Source organism: Coregonus clupeaformis, chromosome 7 (assembly GCF_020615455.1).
Source record: "Coregonus clupeaformis isolate EN_2021a chromosome 7, ASM2061545v1, whole genome shotgun sequence".
Lineage (NCBI taxonomy): Eukaryota > Metazoa > Chordata > Actinopteri > Salmoniformes > Salmonidae > Coregonus > Coregonus clupeaformis.
The window spans coordinates 23441943-23464705 of NC_059198.1; the positions used below are offsets into that span (position 1 = coordinate 23441943).

Here is a 22763-nt window from a genome sequence, read left to right on the forward strand (position 1 = left end):
GACAAACATTATCAAAAAGGGACAGTGCACAGACCATGTACTATTCCTAAAAAAGGTCTACACTCATTCAGATAGACTATTCTCATGAAGGTTGTGTCAGTTTGGCACGTCGGGGGTTAAAGCCGTGTGGTTGTGAAAGCAAGGCTCTGAACAGCTCCTTCAGCATTCTTACCACATCCTGAAACTACGTCAATCCAGCCACGCACGCCACTATGTCAAAACCTTATCGCTTCAGTTAAGATCAACACACTAACTCCCTTTAAAAAAGTGCACTCTTTTACCCCCACCTCCTGCCAGAACACTCCTACAGCCAGTCAACTCATGATATGAACCCCTCCACCTGCAGAAAAACAAGTGGTGCTATCTCATCCTGTTGCATAGCTCGCTGGATCATATTTGCCAAATCTCCTTTTTCCTGTCATAAATCAGCATGGGACTAACCGCTCCAACTCATCAATACTGTGTTTCTGTTAACATATTGACTTTAATATCTCGGTTACACACAAGACAAATGTCAATTGGCTCTGTGGCCTGGCCTTATCAGTGGAGAGGTGTGTGTTTCAGTGATCAATCAATGCACATGGCACCAACAGCTGCACTGTTCCCTGCAATGGCCTGGCTCTCTGGATGTAAACACCAACTCAGGAGTCAGATGAGGCAATCCTGCCTGTGTGTGTGTGTGTGTGTGTGTGTGTGTGTGTGTGTCTCACACTAACATTTCCCCTCTCACACACTCCCTGTCAGACTGTGTGTGTGTGTGTGTGTGTGTGTGTGTAATGTAAACCACATGATTAAATTACTGTGTCCTAGTCCTTGTCCTGTACACCAAACTAATGCCTACTTGACTTCTAGGGTGGAGGTGCTCACTCTGTTTACAGTCTACTTGGACATTATACTGACGTGAACTCGGACTAAGAAACACCTTGAAGCCATAGAACAGCCATACTCAACAGGCGGGAAAAAATAGTTTAATTTAGCTCATTAATAATTGTCACTCAGGCATCCTATGAACACAAGACACAGCAAAATGTGTAGAATTGCAAGAAATTCACTGCAAAATGTTGAGAGAGAGAAACTCCGGCCATCTGTGAGTTTGGTGGAGAGCCAAACCACTGCCCTCAGGCACATGTTGAACCGGCTCCCTCAGTAACACTAGCTTTAGCCTGTCCCCGCTTACAGAAACACCAGTACCAGGCAGCGAGCACACTGGAACCAGAACCACACAGCAGCAACCACAAAAGAAAAAAGACTCACCCTTATGGCCACACAGAGGGAGTGAAACAATGTTTAGAGAGGGACAGTAATCATTCCATGGCACGTAGTGTGTGTGGAAAAAGCCCATATAGCAAACGCGTCTCCTTTCCATACCCTAGTGTCCAACTACAGTGGGAAAGTTTTCCCTATTGCGCTGATCTCTTCAACATGATCTCATCTGCTGCACAAACCAAAACCTGATGCAAATCATTGTTTAAACAGAACCCCACTTAACACTACAAAGCCTGTGGCTCGTTGCAAGTGAGCCGTTTCTCCCAACAAAAGGGCCCAACAAAAACACACAGCCCACCAATTACAAATGAACTGTGGCAAACACAACCCAGGAGCACAATGGATCCTACAGTGTGTTTGTACACAGTGCCCGTCTGATCTGACATGGCAGCCATTTGGAATATTCAATACATTTATGATCAGCTCATCAGAAAACTAAGCGGAACTTTATGCAATCTAGTAATACCAATTCTATGCCAGAACATCGATGGTCTTTGACAGAGAGGGGTTGTATATCTGTCATTGAGTGGAGGGTAATGGTGTGGCTATTTGAAAGCAGACACATGGGTGGTTATGTGATGTGGAGCAGTGGGCTTGACAAAAGACTAATGATATCCCACCAAAGAGGGACGTGGCTTGCACACACACAGGTCTCACTGCATGGTTAATGTGTTTGGTATACAATGGCATGTGAGCCTGGGACAAGAGTTAAATTCGGGGGGGGTGATTGTGTTAGTTATGGGTTATCAGTTCCAGCACACACACATTATATATATATATACACACACATATACACAGTGGCTCAAGTGGTTGATGTCCTTGATGATCTTTTTGGCCTTCCTGTGACATCGGGTGCTGTAGGGGAAAAGTACCCGCCCTCGAGGACACCTACAGCACCCGATGTCACAGGAAGGCCAAAAAGATCATCAAGGACATCAACCACCCGAGCCACTGCCTGTTCACCCAGCTACCATCCAGAAGGCGAGGTCAGTACAGGTGCATCAAAGCTGGGACCGAGAGACTGAAAAACAGCTTCTATCTCAAGGCCATCAGACTGTTAAACAGCCATCACTAGCACATTCGAGGCTGCTGCATATAGACAGAATGGAAACGCTGGCCACTTTAATCATGTTTACATATTTTGCATTACTCATCTCATATGTATATACTGTATTCTATACTATTCTACGGTATCTTAGTCCATGCCGCTCTGACATCGCTCGTCCATATATGTACATATTCTTAATTCATTTCTTACTTAGTTTTGTGCGTATTAGGTATATGTTGTGAAATTGTTAGATATTACTGCACAGTCGGAGCTAGAAGCACAAGCATTTCGCTACACCCGCAATAACATCTGCTAAACACGTGTATGTGACCAATACAATTTGATATATTTATTGGCATTATTGGCTTCCTTGCGCCAAAGTTTGCTTAACAAGATACTGTAACTCATGGGCCTAAGCTACATTGCACAACTATGCCATTAATAGGCCTACTGCGCAATGTGATGAGAAATCAAGGAGTAGCCAATGTGGCTCACCTATTTAACGCGAGTCTGTTAAATGTGTCGAGACTGGAACACACTAGATCGAATACCAACAAAAGTATCCAGGCAACACGTTCCTTGGCGCACAAAGTAACAAGTAGACAGCTGTTGCAAGTTGCAACTAACACTTGAAGGCGTTGCAACAATTCAGACAATGTAGCTTAATAATACATTCAGAGTTGAAGAGTGACTGCATTTAACCACTTGAAAAGTTTTACTGATCATTTTGTACAGTTTGAGTTACATTGCAAATTGATAGGCTACCATCTGCAGGATTCCCATACCACTCATATGAATCTGAAAGAAGCGATCCGACAGCTGGTTACTAGGTAGTGCATGACATGTCATCAAATTGATTATGTAGTGTCATTATGGAGAGCCGAGACAGTTCATTTGAAACCGATCCAGTTTAAGTAATGAGGCATTACCTGTGACAGCTGTCTTGGATCAGGAGCGCCGAAGAGAGACGAGCTGGAGCTGAAACTGATGGCTCCTCTCCGGCTGAGGACATGCTTAGGAACCGGCCTGTCTAGAGGCAAAACCGGCAGCTGATAACATACTTCCATTGAACAAAGTCAGAGCTTGATCCAGATTTTTTTTGTTGTTGTATATAATAAAAAATAAATGGGAAATTAATTGATCAAATGGAAAAGGAATTGCAGGAAAATAAGAGGGTTGATTGCAGAGCGGTATCCCTCATATATTGTGTGGAGGGAATCCGTCGTAATACTTCACCAGTAAGGAAGGCTACTTATTTTTGTTCTAGGCGACTTTAAACTTGCCAAAATCGCCGTCATTGATTCATTGTCTATGCTGCTAGTCTCGTTTGTTCCCATTCTATCCCGGGATTTTATTCATGCTGCTCCTTAGCTCATTTTTCCACCCAGATTTGGGCCCTCAAAGGACGAGGCCTCTATATTTTCTCTATCTTCATAAAAACGTTGCCTCATTATTTTATCCCAAACGTCTCACAGACGTGCTTCGTCGTGATATGGCTCCGCATTGAGTCTCCAAATCAAAACAAAAAGGCAAGACCACTTCAAAAAAAAAAAACTGCTATGGATGTACAGCACTAGTGGATTAAGTAAAAGGAATCATACGAGGAACATATTGGAGCACTTGCCTTTACAGTAGTTATGTGGTAACGTTATTGATTCAAGGTTTTCGGTGCGAGAAGAAACTATCGATATGTATCTTTTTTCTCAATGCAAGCATAAATAGCACCCGTAATTCACCACACATCCGTCTCACTCAATGCAGCACTGTGTGATTTGAAAAGAAAGTGGCTGGCTAAAGCGGAAACCCGACGTCCATCTCACCCAAACCTGTCGTCCGGCAAAAATATTGGCACATCACGCAAAAATGTGAACCAAGGTAAATTGATTTCCTTTAAGTATCTAGCTACCTTCCTAAACATTAGTCTGCTCTCGAACACCACCTGCCAGAGATGGAGCTGTTGGAGAGAGCACAAGACGCCCTTGTCCAACTTATCCAATTGCAGCATGGCTACCAATGTCACATCTATAGTGATTGGACAATGGTGTAGATTTTGTTTGTAACAAGCCACACTATTGGCTAAATGTCCAGTTTGCTCCCCAATACCGATTTGAGCAGTCGATCACCGACGGCGCGGACCTCCACAAGGGTATTCCACCACAATGGGGTTTGCCCTAGAGCGGTCCACATCATTGCCCGTAATTACATTTCTTGCATGAGTCATACAGTTGTAGCCTACTTGAGAAGTGGGACTCAACAGTTTTCAATGTGAGGCTATGGTGGAATTTAGTGGAATACACTTCAAAAATGTTTTATGATCTGTTAATAAAACCTTTATGGTGTCTGATAGTTCACATTAATAATACAAATAATAATAGGCTACTTACTTGTAAAATGACTTATTGACTACCCTACCTTCATTGATTATCTGAAAGGTTTTTTATTGTTCCTAGACAGGTGTGGGGGTAGGAATAGTATTTGAACAGTCCCCCTATCAAATACACACAGGGGATATTCATGTGAGATCACAGTGAATGTCTGTCACACTCAGTAGGGAGGAGAACTTCCCACAAATGTATCAGAGAGAGAGAGAGAGAGAGGAACTCATACTACTCCTGTCCTCCATCAATGTCAGGCTGACCTAACATCCATTACTAACAACTATTACTTGCAGACAGCGGCTATTGTCCAGTGTGTCTCTATTGTCAGGTTGTGTGAATGTAGGCTAGACCTAAATAAGACCTTCTTTCCAGGAAGTCAAGGAACACACCATTCCATTCCAGAATTCTCCCCTGAAAACACTGTTCTAAAACCACCTCTACTTACATTCCAATTATACTTTTTTCCCCCGCCTTATGTGGGAGAGCTGGGGGACAATCCTGGGCTGTACCATGGCAACAGTCAGGCTGAATGCCAGTTGAGGGACATAGTGAGTAGGCCTACCCCCTCTCCTTGACTCCCTCCCTCCCTCCCTCCCTCCCTCCCTCCCTCCCTCCCTCCCTCCCTCCCTCCCTCCCTCTCTTCTACGGCACTCTGGATGCAATTCCACACAATTCCACTCCCTGCCACGAGGTCCTGTGTCTTTTCAAGGCAACCAAGCAACATTGTGCCAAATCACTCCACCAGCCAGTCACTCACCCTCAGCGAAGGCTAGGCACATTATAGTGGAACCCCATATCGCCATTAGCCAATGACAAGCCAATCTAGCCTCATTCGGTTAGATATAAACTGAGAATGACTGGGTTTAGCTGTGGTGGCTAATAAGCTAAATTTTTCATACACATTTCTAAATGTGTAGTGGAGGTTGGTTTTGATTTGGTAGTTTTTACCAAATGTTTTCAACAAACCACTCGACCACTCTAAAATTAGATGAGTGTGTGTGCGCATGTATGTGTGTGCATGTGTGGGTGTGTGTGCATGTGTATGTGTTTGTGTACACACTCCCATGAGTGTGACTGTCTGTGGGAAAGGGTAGGAAAGCATTTCTTCATTAATTCCTACAACAGTCTCCTTGCAGCACACTCATATTGGTCCCTAGGCAGACATGTTTAGCCACACCAGTCAGTGTGCAAGCCCAGGAGACACGGAGTATAGAGAAGGGAGTCCAGATACAGGTGAGCTGCTTACCTGCTGTTTCCCCAGGAGCCACAAGTATCTTCTTGCAGATCAGGAAATAAACCGTCAATAAAATGTGACTCCAATCTATTGTTTTCTATGGACTTTCAACACCATAAACAATAAATTACAACTGTGATATGCCACTCCTTGAAATAATCACTGGTTTGATAACTTTACCCAATCTAAATTCTAAGATACAATTACTATCATTATTGTAGTCTTCATATACATGGAGCTGAGGTGAATATAATGCATATTGTTATGGTAAACTTTGTGTCCACCTGCAAACCCTTTTCGACCTACGTTTTTATCCAATGTCATGTCACTCTGTAAAATCTGCATGTATATCGCCATCTTGTGGAGTAAGAGTATTCATGCAGGACAATACTTTTTTTCTACCTTTCTTCTGTCTACCACTAGGTGATACTGTTGTGTCACTGAATGCAGAGGCCTTGTGAAAACCATGGTGGAATCCTATCAAGCCTACTAAAAAGATAGTAGACTAAAAAGCACAGCATTACGTTCAATATTTTACCTTATCTTTCACCATCCTCTCAGAAAGTCATCAATCAGCTAACACTACTACCTTTCCACCCAGACACCTCAGTATCCTGCAGTATAGTAGACCTACTTCCGAGTCCCCTTTAAACCCCATCCCAACCTCCAGGTAACCATGTTAGGGCCACTGGCGGCCGGGCCTGCTGAAACGTGAGCCCATGACTATCTGCCTGTATGTTTTATTCATCTCATCCGCTGACCTCGTCCTCCAAAGAGCAGACACCTGACTCCACTGACCTGTCTGCCTCTCCCAGGGACGACGGGTGCACTGGAGCTGACGGCCTGGACAGAGGAACAGGTAGGAAAGAGAGGAACGGGAAAGTCACACAGAAAGAGGAATAACTGTGGACAAATGCAGAGGATGTGTTTGGCTAAAAGTTATTTTTGTCAAGTCTTTTGAGTTCTGTTGTTTTGTTTTTAGCGTTCTTAGTCCATGTTTAAACAGTAAGGTGACAGGTTCTCTCATTTTTGTGTTCTCTGATGAATTTTGAAAATGTCTTTAGGGACTCTTGGATCTAATAGAGTGTTGGAGATAACATAGTGATAACCCAATTGAACGGTAGATCCCTGTGGGAAAAAAATTGTTACTATTTAGAACAGTTGTATCAATAATGAATAGATATGCTGTGTGAACAGTATACCATTACTGATAGATCAGTGGATCAGCTAAACAAGCGCATAGTCAACATCAGGAATAATATGAAAATCATTGTGGTTGCTGTGTTGTGCAGGTAATGGTGAGAGAATATGTCGGAGCAAAGGCAACGTTCCCTGTCCACCTCAGGAGAGGCCCTCTACCTAGTCCTGGGCCTCCAAAATACCTGTACACTGGACGGCATCAAGAAGTCCTACAGGTACACACACACACACACACACTCTCACCTCGCTTCTTGAGCTGTGTGCTTGGTTAAACCAGTGGGTGAACCACTTACATTTTGGGGCCCTGAACCATCAGGTTGTTTCTATTGGACACACAATTTGGGAGTCATTGGGCTAGTTAGTAGAGTAACCAGACAAACAACAGATAACCTTATGCCTCAATGGAGAAACTGAACTGCATATTACATCACTGAAAAGTTCCATCCATTTAACTCTAGATACAAAGATCATTTTCTCCACCGAAGCAGTTTATACATTGATCTGTGACCATGCTACATGTGCTGAAAAGCACAAACAAATGTCAGGTAACAACCATTGTCTATGGAGGTTAGTGGAAGTGATTTTAATGGGCCGGTTTTCAGGAGACAAAAAACAAGACTTTGTGAGACAGACAGACACTCTGACTGACTGCTACAAGGCCTTTTATAATCACAGCCAGTGATTGTCAGACAGCTGCATGAATACAATATTACTTCCATAAAACTAAAATATTAATACTACAGAACAGATGTCACCCCTTGTTGTATAAGGTCAGGCCTTATAAAAGACTCCTGTGTGTGTGTGTGTGTGTGTGTGTGTGTGTGTGTGTGTGTGTGTGTGTGTGTGTGTGTGTGTGTGTGTGTGTGTGTACCCCCCTCATGCAAGCGTGGGTGTACTCGGAAGCTTGTCACAACCCGTTGGGAATTGACCCTAGCATTATGGCGGCAGCCCCACTTTCTATGAGCCCACACAACAAGTAGTACCTGAACCTTACAATAAAACAGAAGAACAGGCTTCCTACAACATGGAGAGCTGCTATGACAGGGGCTTTTGATGCTTACTCAAGATCAAGTCACTCAGCTATAGCCCAAGCCATTATCAATTATATTTTGCAATGTAATTCCACATTTGGATGTAGATTTTGTTTAGGATAACTATTTTATCCTGTAACCTACTGTCACGGTTTCGGCCGAGGCTGCTCCTCCTCCTGGTTCGGGCAGGCTTCGGCGATCGCCGTCCCCGGAGTACTAGCTGCCACCGCTCTATGTTTCGTCATTCGATTGCTTTTGTCTGTCTGTATCACCTGTGTCCATTTGTGTGTTGATTGCGTGTCTTATAAGTTCCTTGTTTTGTTCTAGTATGATTGTGTGTTGTTAATTACTGCCACAGTGTCGGAGCTACGTCTTTGCTCCCTGTTTGTTTTGTGTTTTAGTGTTTACGCGTGTGCGTAATTCTCCCTCGCCTCTTTGTGTTTTTGAGGTCGGAGGTTTTCCTATTATACTTTGGACTATTAAATACTGTTGGACTTAACCTCAGTGTCCTGCGCCTGACTCCTCCACCACATCCACATCGGTTTAGTGACAGAACAACACACCACCATGGAGTCAGCAGGAACAGCGGCGGCACCCGAATCCCTGGAGGACCGGATCAACTACCAGGACACCATGATCCGGCAACTCGGGGCCGCCATGGAAGAGGTGTCCAACACTCTGCGCCGATTGGTGAATCGAGAGGTGCCCACGCACTCTTACAACATCCCATCACCAACGGCCAGTCCTCCTCTCTCAGCACCGGAACCCAGTGGCATTCGGCTCTCGCTCCCGAGGGCATATGACGGTTCTGCAGCCGGGTGTCAGGGATTCCTCCTGCAGGTGGAACTTTACCTTGCCACCATACACCCGGCGCCCTCGGGATACGAGAGCGTCTCCGCCCTCATCTCCTGTCTATCCGGCAAGGCGTTGGAGTGGGCCAACGCCGAATGGAGGGGAATAGACGCCGCAACCATCACCTACGCGGAGTTCTCCCGCCGCTTCAGGGCTGTCTTCGATCATCCACCTGAGGGGAAAGCGGCGGGAGAGCGTCTATTCCACCTCCGACAGGGGGAAGAGGAGCGCACAGGAGTTCGCACTGGAGTTCCGGACACTAGCGGCGGATGCGGGGTGGAATGAGAGGGCCCTCATCGACCACTACCGGTGTAGCCTACGAGAGGACGTTCGTCGTGAGCTGGCCTGCAGGGACACCAACCTGTCGTTCGACCAGTTGGTGGACATTTCCATCCGTCTAGACACCCTGCTGGCTACCCGCGGGACGTCCCGAGTGGGGGTCGTCCATTCCACCCTCCAGCACCTCCGAGCCGATTCCCATGGAGCTCGGGGGTGCTGGCGCTAGAGAGAGGAGGAGAGGGAACCCGAGGGGGGCCATCCCCTGCACCACCTGTGGTCGTGGAGGACACACCGCGGCCAGGTGCTGGGGAGGGTCTCCTGGGAGAGGTGACAACAGGCCACGCACTGGGGAGTCATTTCAGGTGAGTAGGCGCCCCACTTACCCAGAGCTTTCTGTTGGTCACATGAGTATTCCTGTGAGATTTCCACAGGTGGCACCTCATTCCCAGCATAAGGCGCTAGTAGATTCAGGCGCAGCTGGGAACTTTATTGATCGGGCATTTTGTGGTAGGTTAGGAATTCCCCTTCGGCCGGTAGAAGCTCCATTTCCTGTCCACGCATTAGACAGCCGGCCGTTGGGGTCGGGTCTGATCAGGGATGTCACAGCACCACTGACGATGACGACGCAGGGGGGTCATGAGGAGATCATTCAGTTTTATCTGATTGACTCTCCTTCGTACCCCGTGGTGTTGGGCCTTCCCTGGTTAAGCACCCATGATCCTACCATAGCGTGGCAACAGAGGGCTCTTATGGAGTGGTCTGCCCAGTGTGTAGGGAGATGTCTAGGTGTTTCCGTAGGGGCGACCTCGGTAGAGAGTCCGAACCAAGTGCCCGCACTGCGCATTCCCCCTGAGTATGAGGATTTAGCACTCGTGTTTAGCAAATCGAGGGCAACACGGCTACCTCCTCATAGACAAGGGGACTGTGCGATAAATCTCCAGACAGGAGCGGCTCTTCCCCGAGTCGTGTGTATCCCCCTGTCTCAAGAGGAAACAGCGGCTATGGAGACTTACATAGCCGAGTCCTTGGCACAGGGATACATACGGTCCTCCACTTCCCCGGTCTCCTCGAGTTTCTTCTTTGTGAAGAAGAAGGACGGGGGATTGCGCCCGTGTATTGATTACCGTAGTCTCAATCAGATCACAGTTAAATACAGTTACCCACTTCCACTGATTGCGACGATGACGGAGTCATTACGCCGGAGCGCGGTTCTTCCAAAGTTGGATCTCAGGAGCGCGTACAATCTGGTGCGCATTAGGGAGGGGGATGAATGGAAAACAGCATTTAGCACCACCTCGGGTCATTATGAGTATCTTGTCATGCCATACGGGTTAATGAATGCTCCTTCAGTCTTCCAATCCTTTGTTGACGAGATTTTCCGGGACATGCATGGGCAGGGTGTAGTAGTTTACATCGACGACATCCTAGTGTATTCTTCTACACGAGCCGAGCATGTAGCCCAGGTGCGCCGAGTGTTGAGAAGACTGTTGGAGCATGACTTGTATGTCAAGGCAGAGAAATGCCTGTTCTTCCAGGAGTCCGTCTCCTTTTTGGGTTATCGGTTGTCCGCGTCTGGCGTGGAGATTGAGGTAGACCGGGTATCGGCCGTGCGTAATTGGCAAACTCCAACCACTGTAAAAGAGGTGCAGCAGTTCTTGGGTTTTGCTAATTACTACCGGAGGTTTATTCAGGGTTTTGGACAGGTTGCAGCTCCCATTACGTCCCTGCTAAAGGGGGGTCCGGTTCGTTTGCAGTGGTCGGCTGAGGCGGACAGGGCATTTGTCAAACTAAAGAACCTGTTCACCTCGGCTCCTGTGCTGGGCGCATCCGGATCCCTCTTTACCATTCCAAGTAGAGGTAGACGCGTCCGAGACCGGTATTGGGGCAGTTCTGTCACAACGGTCCGGCACGCCACCTAAACTCCGCCCCTGTGCGTTCTACTCCAAGAAGCTCAGCTCGGCGGAGCGTAACTATGATGTTGGGGACAGGGAGCTGTTAGCCGTAGTCCAGGCCCTAAAGGTGTGGAGGCATTGGCTTGAGGGGGCTCAACACCCTTTCCTCATTCTGACTGATCACCGTAACCTGGAGTACATCCGGGCAGCTAGGAGATTGAACCCTCGTCAGGCTAGGTGGAACATGTTCCTAACCCGGTTCGTTTTTAAGATCACATACATCCCTGGGTCCCAGAATGGTAAGGCAGACGCCCTGTCCCGGCGGTATGACACAGAGGAGAGGTCCAACGAGCCTACTTCCATATTGCCGGAGTCTTGTTTGGTGGCTCCGGTGGTATGGGAGGTCGATGCGGAAATCGAGCGGGCACTGCGTACCCGACCCTACTCCCCCGAGTGTCCTGTGGGGGCGGACGTACGTTCCGCTCGAGATTCGTGATCGACTGATTTATTGGGCTCATACATCACCCTCCTCTGGACATCCAGGTATTGGCCGGACCGTGCACTGTCTTAGCATGAAATACTGGTGGCCAACGTTAGCTAGGGATGTGAGGGTTTATGTCTCCTCCTGCTCGGTGTGTGCCCAGTGTAAGGCGCCTAGACATTTGCCCAGGGGTAAGCTACATCCCCTGCCCGTTCCACAACGACCATGGTCCCACCTATCGGTGGATTTCGTAACCGATCTTCCCCCCTCCCAGGGGAATACCACCATTTTGGTCGTTGTGGATCGGTTTTCCAAGGCCTGTCGTCTCCTTCCCATGCCGGGTCTCCCTACTGCCCTACAAACCGCTGAGGCCCTATTTACCCATGTTTTCCGGGTCCCCGAGGATATAGTGTCTGACCGAGGTCCCCAGTTCACCTCCAGAGTTTGGGGGGCGTTCATGGAACGGTTGGGGGTCTCGGTAAGCCTTACCTCGGGGTACCACCCAGAGAGCAATGGGCAGGTGGAACGTGTCAACCAGGATGTGGGTAGGTTTTTTAGGTCCTATTGCCGGGACCGGCCGGAGGAGTGGTCTAGGTTCATCCCCTGGGCAGAGATGGCCCAGAACTCTCTCCGCCACTCCTCCACCAATTTAACACCTTTCCAGTGTGTTTTAGGTTATCAGCCGGTCCTGGCACCATGGCACGAGAGCCAGATCGAGGCCCCTGCGGTGGACGAGTGGATTCGGCGCTCGGAGGAGACGTGGGGACGCTGCCCATGTCCATCTGCAGCGTGCCATCCGGTCAACAAAAGGCGAGCGCCGACCGCCACCGCAGTGAGGGACCGTGTACGCACCGGGAGATCGAGTCTGGCTCTCGACTCGAAACCTGCCCCTCCGCCTGCCCTGCCGGAAGCTGGGTCGGCGGTTTGTGAGGGCCCCTTCAAAGTCCTGAGAAGATTGAACGAGGTGTGTTACAGGTTACAACTGCCTATAGAGTATAAAAATATTAACCCCTCGTTCCATGTGTCTCTTCTCAGGCCGGTGGTAGCTGGCCCACTCCAAGAAGATGAGATAGGAGAGACCCCTCCGCCCCCTTTGGACATCGAGGGGGCCCCGGCGTACAGGGTCCGGACCATCTTGGACTTGAGGCGCCGGATGAGTGGTCTCCAGTATCTCGTGGAGTGGGAGGGGTACGGTCCGGAGGAACGGTGCTGGGTGCCCAGGAGGGACATACTCGATCCATCCCTCCTGACTGAGTTTCACCATGGGCATCCCACGCGCCCGGGTCCGCGTCCTCCTGGCCGTCCCCGAGGCCGGGGTCGGCGCACGGCTTGAGCCGCGCGTCAAGGGGGGGGTACTGTCACGGTTTCGGCCGAGGCTGCTCCTCCTCCTGGTTCGGGCAGGCTTCGGCGATCGCCGTCCCCGGAGTACTAGCTGCCACCGCTCTATGTTTCGTCATTTGATTGCTTTTGTCTGTCTGTATCACCTGTGTCCATTTGTGTGTTGATTGCGTGTCTTATAAGTTCCTTGTTTTGTTCTAGTATGATTGTGTGTTGTTAATTACTGCCACAGTGTCGGAGCTACGTCTTTGCTCCCTGTTTGTTTTGTGTTTTAGTGTTTACGCGTGTGCGTAATTCTCCCTCGCCTCTTTGTGTTTTTGAGGTCGGAGGTTTTCCTATTATACTTTGGACTATTAAATACTGTTGGACTTAACCTCAGTGTCCTGCGCCTGACTCCTCCACCACATCCACATCGGTTTAGTGACACCTACCTTGCCTTCTCTCTCATTTCACCAATACATTTCCATTAGAGGCACTCCAACATGTACAGTAGTAAGTCAGAATCTAATGACTTATAATATTAATTCACTTCAGGCTCATATAGGTGCCGTCACAATTAGTCATTCTTAATTAGTCTAATAGGAATTCACTTTCAGGAACCATCCAAATGGTTAGCTTTTGAGCAGCCCTTGTTTGGTATTAATGAATATGTAATCATAGCGGCATTTTCCGAGCCTGTTGGCATCATGAAAAATGAACAAGCAGACATGCTTCAGAGCATCATCAAATGTTAATGAGAAATTACAATTTACAGCAGAAAAGAGAGAGCGAGAAAAAAAAATGATGTAAAGCTGACTGTAGTTATATTTATTTGATGGTGTCTGTCAACAACATTTACACATGTTCTAGCCTGACTTAGAATACTTTTAATTTAGCTATACATGCTATTACAACTATAACTGTGCTTATAGCAGTAATGTACTAATGCCTGGCAGGTGTGTGTGTTGATGGGTGTGAGGGATGAGGGTTCTCACCCCAACTTTGTCACTAGTTGCTGAGGTGCTGACTGCTAACTGGATCTGATCTGCAGGTATTGGGAGTGATCTGCAGGCATTGAGAGTGATCTGCAGGTATTGAGAGTGTAGACAGGAATGAGTTTAAAGATGCCAGGATACACACTGAAACATGGGAAAGGATCTCAACTTGGAAATGAGAGATAATACTGCAGCCTCTTACTGAAAGCATTAGATAAGACCATAAAGTAACAAGATAGTAACAATGAAGAAGATGCCATTTCGGCTAGCTAAGCCTTCCGGAGTGCGTAATCTTTTCAATTTCGTAATCTTTTTTTCTATTCAGAAAGCTTGCTTTGAAATATCATCCAGACAAGAACCCAGAGAAATTCAAGGAGCTCAACAATGCCCACTCTGTCCTGCCAGATGTCTCCAAGAGGAACGTCTACGACAGCTATGGCTCCCTCGGGCTGTATGTGGCTCAGCAGATTGTAGAGGAGAACGTCAACACTTATTTCATGCTCTCCAGTTGGTGGGCAAAGGTGGGTTTCGCCAGGTAGAAATTGTGTGTGTGTGTGTGTTTGTTTGTGTGTGAAAAAGGAAATCTAGTCTATGTTCATGTGTTAATAGTGAATGGTCTATGTCCATCCTGTTTGTGGTCTGTAGCGTGCTAACAGGCTGCTACTTCTGCTGCTGGCTGTGCTGCTGCTTGAACTGCTGCTGTGGGAAGTGTAAACCCAAAACCCATGGAGAGGAGGACCCCGACACCTACGTGTCCCCTGACAACCTGGAGGAGCAGATCCGTACAGACACGGAGACAGGTGAACAGCACACACCTGGAGGGTGTTCACAGCTACAATGTTCAGTAGGGTTTTGTAACAAAGAGACAGGTGAGCCCCACTGAGAAGGATGAAGTTGCCCCTTGACACTGAACTGAGGTCAGTTTTGCCTTTCATAATATTACATAATAAGGTAAGGACTCTGGGAGGGTAAGCTGATCCTGTGCCTAAGGGCAACTTCTACCCTGAGCAAGCCTCACACACTATCTCTTACTGCTTCAGAATTAGCCTATAGTTCTCAGTTGTATTATCCATCTGTTGAAACAACAGCAGCAACCCTCTTAATAAGCTCTTCCTACATCACTCTCCTACCGTATCAATACTTCCTCATCTATTAAAGGGAAAGCATTTGATGCTGCAAAGTCACAAAGACAGCGGAATGGCATAGACGAGCTTCGAATATTATGTTTTCTCAAACGCACCAAGTCAGCCAGTTAATAAAATTAAAGAGACTTGGATATGATGTTTGGATATGATACATTGCTTTGGTGCCAGTTAGCTGTGGGAGGTGGGCTGTGCTTTTTTCTTCATGTCTGCTGCAGTTCTCCAACATAACTGATAATTACTGCCTCTGAGTCACGTCTCTAAATGTGTTTCCATAGCAGTTATTTTTAGCCCCATCTCACGATTAAAGGGAAACAATAGCCTTTGTTTCCAGCACTCACTGCAATGTCTTTCAGCGGGATGATGAGAAGGCCTACTCATGTATTTGGCTTCAGAACACATTGCTTATGATAACATATTTATTGTGAGCATGTATCAATAGGAATTGGACCTACTACTGTAGGCATAGCCCAGGGTAATTGAAGTCATTAAAGGGGACTTTAAACCAAAGTTGTAAAACTGCCCTTCAAGCCAGCCAGGCTGTGACACAGTGTGCCTAGTCTGTGGTGCCAAAAGGACAACCCGCAGCAGGAGGCAGGAGGCTAGACGCAGGTAGCCATCACTTCCTCACAACAGGACAGTCAAGACATCCCTCAGTCAAGACATACCTAAGTCTCAACATGAGCAGCTGTACTATAGTTAGTGTACATATGTAGGATCTTAATTTGATCACTCTTTTGTTGCTGAGAATTTTCCTGCACAGCAGGAAATGCAAACTTGTAGTATTTTCGAGGTTTATAAGGCTTCTAAAGTTTGTAATTTCTACTTTAAATATCAGACTTGATTTGCCCCTACAAAAACATTTCCATTAGCTATAATCCACATAATAATTCACATTTCCTGTTGCTGCAGGATTATTCCTGCTGTAGCAAACTGGCTCAAATTAAGATCCTACATCTGTAGTAGGCCTATTTCCAGGATATGCCATATTTTCGTAGTTCTGTGTAACATAAACTGATGCACTGATAAATTGATCTTACCCTCTCCAGATGCTGACGACATCCCCATAATACAGCAACCAACCAATGCCAGCGAGAAGACCGGGTTGATTGGTGACAGATGACGGGCCTATACCTAAGACACCTGAGAGCAGACATTAGAGGACTGGTGATGTCATAGGGATTCCAGACCTGGATTCAAATACATCTGTATTTAAGTATTTGTTATTTGAATACTTATTTTCTGTGTATTTTAGTGTTTTCAAGTAATGTGACCTGAATTAACTACTTCTATTGGAAGTATTTAAAAGTATTTTTCTCCCAAGTGGCGCAGTGGTCTAAGGCACTAGAGATCCTGGTTCGAATCCAGGCTCTGTCATAGCCGGCCGAGACCGGGAGACCCATGGGGCGGCGCACAATTGGCCCAGCGTCGTCCAGGGTAGGGGAGGGAATGGCCGGCAGGGATTTAGCTCAGTTGGTAGAGCATGGCGTTTGCAACGCCAGGGTTGTGGGTTCGATTCCCACGGGGGTATGAAAAATAAAAAAAAGAATGTATGCACTCACTAACTGTAGGTCGCTCTGGATAAGAGCTTCTGCTAAATGACTAAAATGTAAATGTTTTTCAAATAATTCCCTATAAATATAGCCTACTGCCTACAGGAATTTTGAAATACCTCGGTTAAATGCATGGGAGTGTATTTTAGTCAGTGTATTTGAGAAGGCTATTTTCAAATACTTTCCAAATACGTTCCAAGTGTATTTCCAAATATATTCCGATATTCAACTTGTATTTTCAACAACAAAAAATATCTAAATACTTACTTCCTTAATACCCTAAATAGTATTTGAACCCAGGACTGAGGGGGATTCATTCCCTGATGTGGTAGATCCCAGAAGGGCTCCATTCCACCCCTTGACTACACTTTGTAAATTCTGAATTAGTGTTAGTTTGTGTGCAATGTGTTTGTTATTGTTTTTTGTTTGTTATTTAGTAGGCCCAGTATGGCTGTGAAAGGATTGAGAGATTTAGAATTTTGTCATGTGGCAATAGACCTCCCTTTTTGAAATGTTACTTCAACATATTTTTTGTAATCACATTACGTTCTACACACATGTAGGCATACACATCATACTTGAGTTTGTTGTTAGGCTCTGGTTTCACAAATCAGGCGAGCAAAAAAAAAGTCCTCCTTCGAGCCGGATTTGAACCAGCGACCTAAGGATAGCTATATAACCTCTACAGTCCTCCGCTCTACCAACTGAGCTATCGAAGGGGATACATGCAATGACTGACTAGCGGCCTATTTATAAGTATATATGGTTGGCTGGTGTCCTAGTTTACTTTCTGCTATGAATTACTCAGGGTCGAATAATATCTCCTGAGTGGACTACATTTTAGCAGTCACATATGTAGATTGCGAATTATAAAAACAAACGAGATATGCACATAGCTAGCTAGCTACATCCCGCTTCAAACGCATTCGACACATTTTACGTTACGAGCTAGCAAGCATGAGCCATGTCAAATATACTGTGGCCGTGTGCAACCATTACTAAAACCTAGAACATTCTCTGTATATTCCTAGACTGAAAGTAAGCTAGCTGTGACGACGTTAGCGAACTTTTCTAATAAGGTTGACATGGTGGTAATTAACTATTGCCTAAATTAAAGTGTCATAGAAGCTAGCTGCCAGTATTATGTTACTCTGACAAGCATTTCGCTACACCGGCAATCAGTGGTGTAAAGTACTTAAGTCGTTTTTTTTGGTATCTGTACTTTACTTTACTATTTTCCTAAAGAAAATGATGTACTTTTTACTCCATACATTTCCTCTGACACCTTAAAGTACTCGTTACATTTTGAATGCTTAGCAGGACAGAAAAGGGTCAATTTCACACACTTATCAAGAGAACATCCCTGGGCATCCCTACTGCCTCTGATCTGGCGGACTCACTAAACAAAAATGCTTTGTTTGTTAATGATGTCTGAGTGTTGGAGTGTGACCCTGGCTAAACGTAAAAAACGTTTGCTTAATATAAGGAATTTTAAATTATTCGTACTTTTCCTTTTGATACTTAACGTTAAGGATATTTTAAGCAACTACCTTTGATACTTTAGACTTTTACTCAAGTAGTATTTTACTGGGTGACTTTCACTTTTGCTTGAGTCATTTTCTATTAATGTATCTTTACTTTTACTCAAGTATGACGATTGGGCACTTTTTCCAGCACTGCCCGCAATAACATCTGCTAAACATGTGTATGTGACAAAGAAAATTATATATGATTTTATTTTGATTTCAACAGCTTAAAAAGTTGCACTGCGACAAGTAGTATTTTACTGGGTGACTTTCACTTTTGCTTGAGTCATTTTCTATTAATGTATCTTTACTTTTACTCAAGTATGACGATTGGGTACTTTTTCCAGCACTGCCCGCAATAACATCTGCTAAACATGTGTATGTGACCAAGAAAATTATATATGATTTTATTTAGATTTTAACAGCTTAAAAAGTTGCACTGCGAGAGGGAGGTGGCAACATTATAGCTAGCTAGCTACCTACATTCAAGACGTCATTCGAAATAGCTTGATGCATTTATCTTTGTCACCGCTGCCGTTTTACGAATGAGGGGAATTAGCTCAAATGGTAGAGCGCTCGCTTAGCATGCGAGAAGTAGCGGGATCGATGCCCGCATTCTCCAATATTTTTCCCGTCCCAATCAGTGTTGTTGGCTAAATGCTTTAAATAAACATTGAAATTACTTTGTAGCCAGTCATGTGTTGGTTTGTATTCTTATGAAAAATTCTGCCTACAATATATCTCAATGATTAAGGTTAGAATGTATTTCAAACATGAACTGGATGAACGGTCCTTCCTAGATCTGCACCTGCGCAATTTCCAGTGCGAGATACTGTACTTTTTGCACTACGAGATACTGTTCATGATTCTGATAATATATTCTGATACGTTTTATAAGGGTAAATACTATTTTAAAATACCATAATACATCAAGTTGTCTCATTATACAGCTTTTATACTCAAACGATAATGTTAGTGTGTATGCCACTGTTCTTCAGTGACACAGGGTGATTATAATTAGCAAATTTCATAATCACAAGGGGTTAGGGTTAGGGTTAGGGTTTTAACCCTACCCTACCAACACACATAATAGTACAATTGGTTAGAGGGCTGTAAAACGGCAGCCATCTTCTCCGGCGCTGTTCAACTCAAATTTGATTTGATTTGATTTGATTTGATTAAACTCAAATGGTAGAGCGGTCGTTTAGCATGCGAGAAGTAGCGGGGTCGATGCCCGTAATCTACAGGGTAATTTTCCCATTGTTTCAGGGCGCCCACTATAGTAGTTTTACTGAACTCCCGTAGGATTACCAACTAACTGCAATGCTCATCAACACATCAATTGTGTCCAAAATGTCAACCCTACCATAGCCAATATAAATAGCCTATTATGTCACATTTTCATGTTGTTCCCCTGAACAACACACCCCCAAACACTTTTGTTATACATTGATATTTGCATATAGGCTAACAGTTTGATGACACAGCTTTACATTAAATGTGGGCAAATTGTAGACAACTGCGAGGAATCATCAACTGCCCAAGCCCTAACTAGTATCAGTTTCATATATGGGCAAGTAAACATTGCAACCTTTGACCTGACACTTTCTAAAAACAGCCCTGACACCAGCTCGAGCTGCCGGTTTGGGTGCCACGCTATACTCCGTATGAGGAACAGCTTGAACCGGAGCAATTACCGTGGGCCTACTTTTCAATTTTATTCTGAAATAAGCGGCTTGGGACGTTATAATGCCGAATTAACCGTTGCTTATTATTAATTTGACACTATTTTAACGTCTTAACGGAGTGAGTGGGTGTGTATCAGAAGAGAAACGTCATGGACAATTTGGAGAAGCAGCTGATTTGGCCCATCTGCCTGGAAACGTTTACTAAACCAGTGGTAATTTTACCGTGTCAACACAACCTGTGTAGAAAGTGTGCCAATGATATCTTTCAGGTAATGTAAGCCTGCAATAACGTAAGTAATAGCTAGGTATTTTAGGGTAGACCTATAGATTAAACCGTGTTTAATCTATATTATTTGTTAGTCTATCTATAACAACTAGTTTTACTGTATATCAGGGATATTGTTTTTGTTTGTTTATTGTCTAGGCCCCTAGGCTATGTACAGCGGATTGTCTGCACTGTTCTCATTTTGTGCTTTATTTTAACTTGTTGTTGTTGTTTCCCATGATCCAATCCAGTGTTCAATAACATAATATAATATAATATGCCATTTAGCAGACGCTTTTATCCAAAGCGACTTATAGTCATGCGTGCATACATTTATTTGTGTATGGGTGGTCCCGGGAATCGAACCCACTACCCTGGCGTTACAAGCACCGTGCTCTACCAGCTGAGCTACAACCATGTCATTTTGTGTAGCCTCAAATGTGACTACAGTATGAGATATGAAATATTAGGCATAGACAATAATAGGTATTACATTTGGTCTACATTTTACTATGCCCCTGTCTGTTCTATCCTGTCTAGGCCTCCAACCCATACCTCTAAACCAGAGGGGGGTCAGTGACCTCCGGTGGCCGTTTCCGGTGCCTGTCCTGCAGGCACAAGGTGGTCCTGGACCGCCATGGGGTATACGGGCTCCAGAGGAACCTGCTGGTGGAGAACATCATCAACATGTTAAAACTGGAGTCCACCAGGTGAGAGAGTCGTATGCTATAGGAGTCCAAAGGAAAAATTATACTTCCGGTGTCTGTACTTCACTTTCCAGCCAAGGTACATGAACAGATGAGCAAACTGGGGGGGAAACCATTTTCTCCATGTACTCATTAGCTTGTTACAGTACAGTACTTGTTACAGTAATAATTTAAAATAGTAATTATAAAACAAGTAGCCACTGTCTCAGACACACACCACCTCCACCATCACCATCACTACCACCACCACCATCACTACCACCACAACCATCACTTCCACCACCACCACCATCACTTCCACCACCATCACTTCCACCACCACACCATCACTACTACCACCACCACCACCATCACTACTACCACCACCACCATCACTACTACCACCACCACAATCACTACCACCATCACTACCATCACTACCACAACCATCACTACCACCACCACCATCATCATCACCACCACCATCACTGCCACCACCACCATCACTACCACCACCATCACTACTACCACTACCACCATCACCACCATCACTACCACCACCACCATCAATACCACCACCACCATCACTACCACCATTACCATCACTACTACCACCATCACTACTACTACTACCACCACCACCATCACTACTACCACTACCACCATCACTAACATCACTACCACTACCATCACTACCACCACCACCACCATCACTACCGCTACCACACCAACACCACCATCACCACCACCACCACCATCACTACCACCACCACCAACACCACTACCATCATTACTACCACCACCACCATCACTACTACCACCACCACCACTACCACCATCATCACCACCATCATCACCACCATCACTAATTCCATCACTACCACCATCACCATCAATACCACCACCACCATCACTACCACCATTACCATCACTACTACCACCACCACCACCATCACTACTACCACCACCACCATCACTACTACCACTACCACCATCACTACTATCACTACCACTACCATCACTACCACCACCACCACCATCACTACCACTACCACACCAACACCATCACCACCACCACCACCACCATCACTACCACAACAACACCACCACCACCCCCACCACCACCAACACCACTACTACCACCACCACCAACACCACCACCATCACTACCACTACCACACCAACACCACCATCACCACCACCACCACTACCACACCAACACCACCATCACCACCACCCCCACCACCACCAACACCACTACTACCACCACCACCATCACTACTACCACCATCACTACTACCACCACCACCACTACCACCACCACCACAACCATCACTACCATAACAGGCACAACTTGCATTATCCTACTGTACCACAGACTAAATACAAACATCCAGTTACTCAATTTTGTGAGTTTCGGCGAAGATGCATTTCTATGTGTAATTACCTTATCCTTACCTTATTCACTCATCTTGTTACATTACCAGGCTCTAAGACTACTTCCAATATGTCCGTGAATTACTTACAAGAAGACGGAACAGTGAACTGTAAAAGTAGGTCAGTTAGGGCATTGAACAGTGAAATATGAATTATAATGATAGCAATGTGAGATTTTCTTCTCTGAAAAACTACATACAACCTACATTGAAAACATGTTGAAACTCCAGTTTTGAAACTCCAGTGTTGAAATGTGTTATTTTTCCTGAGTCCTCACTACATGACCTGGCACCTGACCAAGACAAAGCTGGGCCCCGATCTTTACTGGTCATCTCATGTCCTCTGGAAAAACTCCTGGTGCCACTCGTACTGAATGTTTTCTACAATATTAACTACTATTCTCGCCGGCTCTGTCGTAGCCGGCCGTGACCGGGAGACCCATGGGGCGGCGCACAATTGGCTAAGCGTCGTCCAGGGTAGGGGAGGGAATGGC

At 45.7% G+C, this 22763-nt stretch overlaps 1 protein-coding gene, 1 long non-coding RNA gene, 1 other non-coding gene and 1 pseudogene across 5 annotated transcripts in view; 2 read left to right on the forward strand and 2 right to left on the reverse strand.

The window, feature by feature from the left end:
• LOC121569241 (high affinity cAMP-specific 3',5'-cyclic phosphodiesterase 7A) overlaps positions 1–4278 on the reverse strand; it is a 33973-nt gene extending 29695 nt beyond the window's left edge. For all 3 annotated transcript variants that reach the window (XM_041880040.2, XM_041880039.2, XM_041880038.2), the window contains exon 1: positions 3244–4278. In XM_041880040.2, coding sequence (XP_041735974.1) covers positions 3244–3381 — 138 coding nt within the window. In that variant the 5' untranslated portion in view covers positions 3382–4278. The remainder of the gene's footprint in view (positions 1–3243) is intronic.
• On the forward strand, positions 2878–3408 carry LOC121569242. Its single transcript, XR_006001344.2, has 2 exons — positions 2878–3144; positions 3253–3408. It is a non-coding gene; the product is annotated as an uncharacterized LOC121569242 (long non-coding RNA).
• Positions 4279–6699: 2421 nt separating the features above from the next.
• Positions 6700–16253, forward strand: LOC121568690 (annotated as a pseudogene).
• A 1048-nt stretch (positions 16254–17301) lies between these two features.
• trnay-gua lies at positions 17302–17387 on the reverse strand. The gene is given in 2 exon segments: positions 17302–17337; positions 17351–17387. It is a non-coding gene; the product is annotated as a tRNA-Tyr (tRNA).
• Between the last annotated feature and the right edge of the window lie 5376 nt (positions 17388–22763).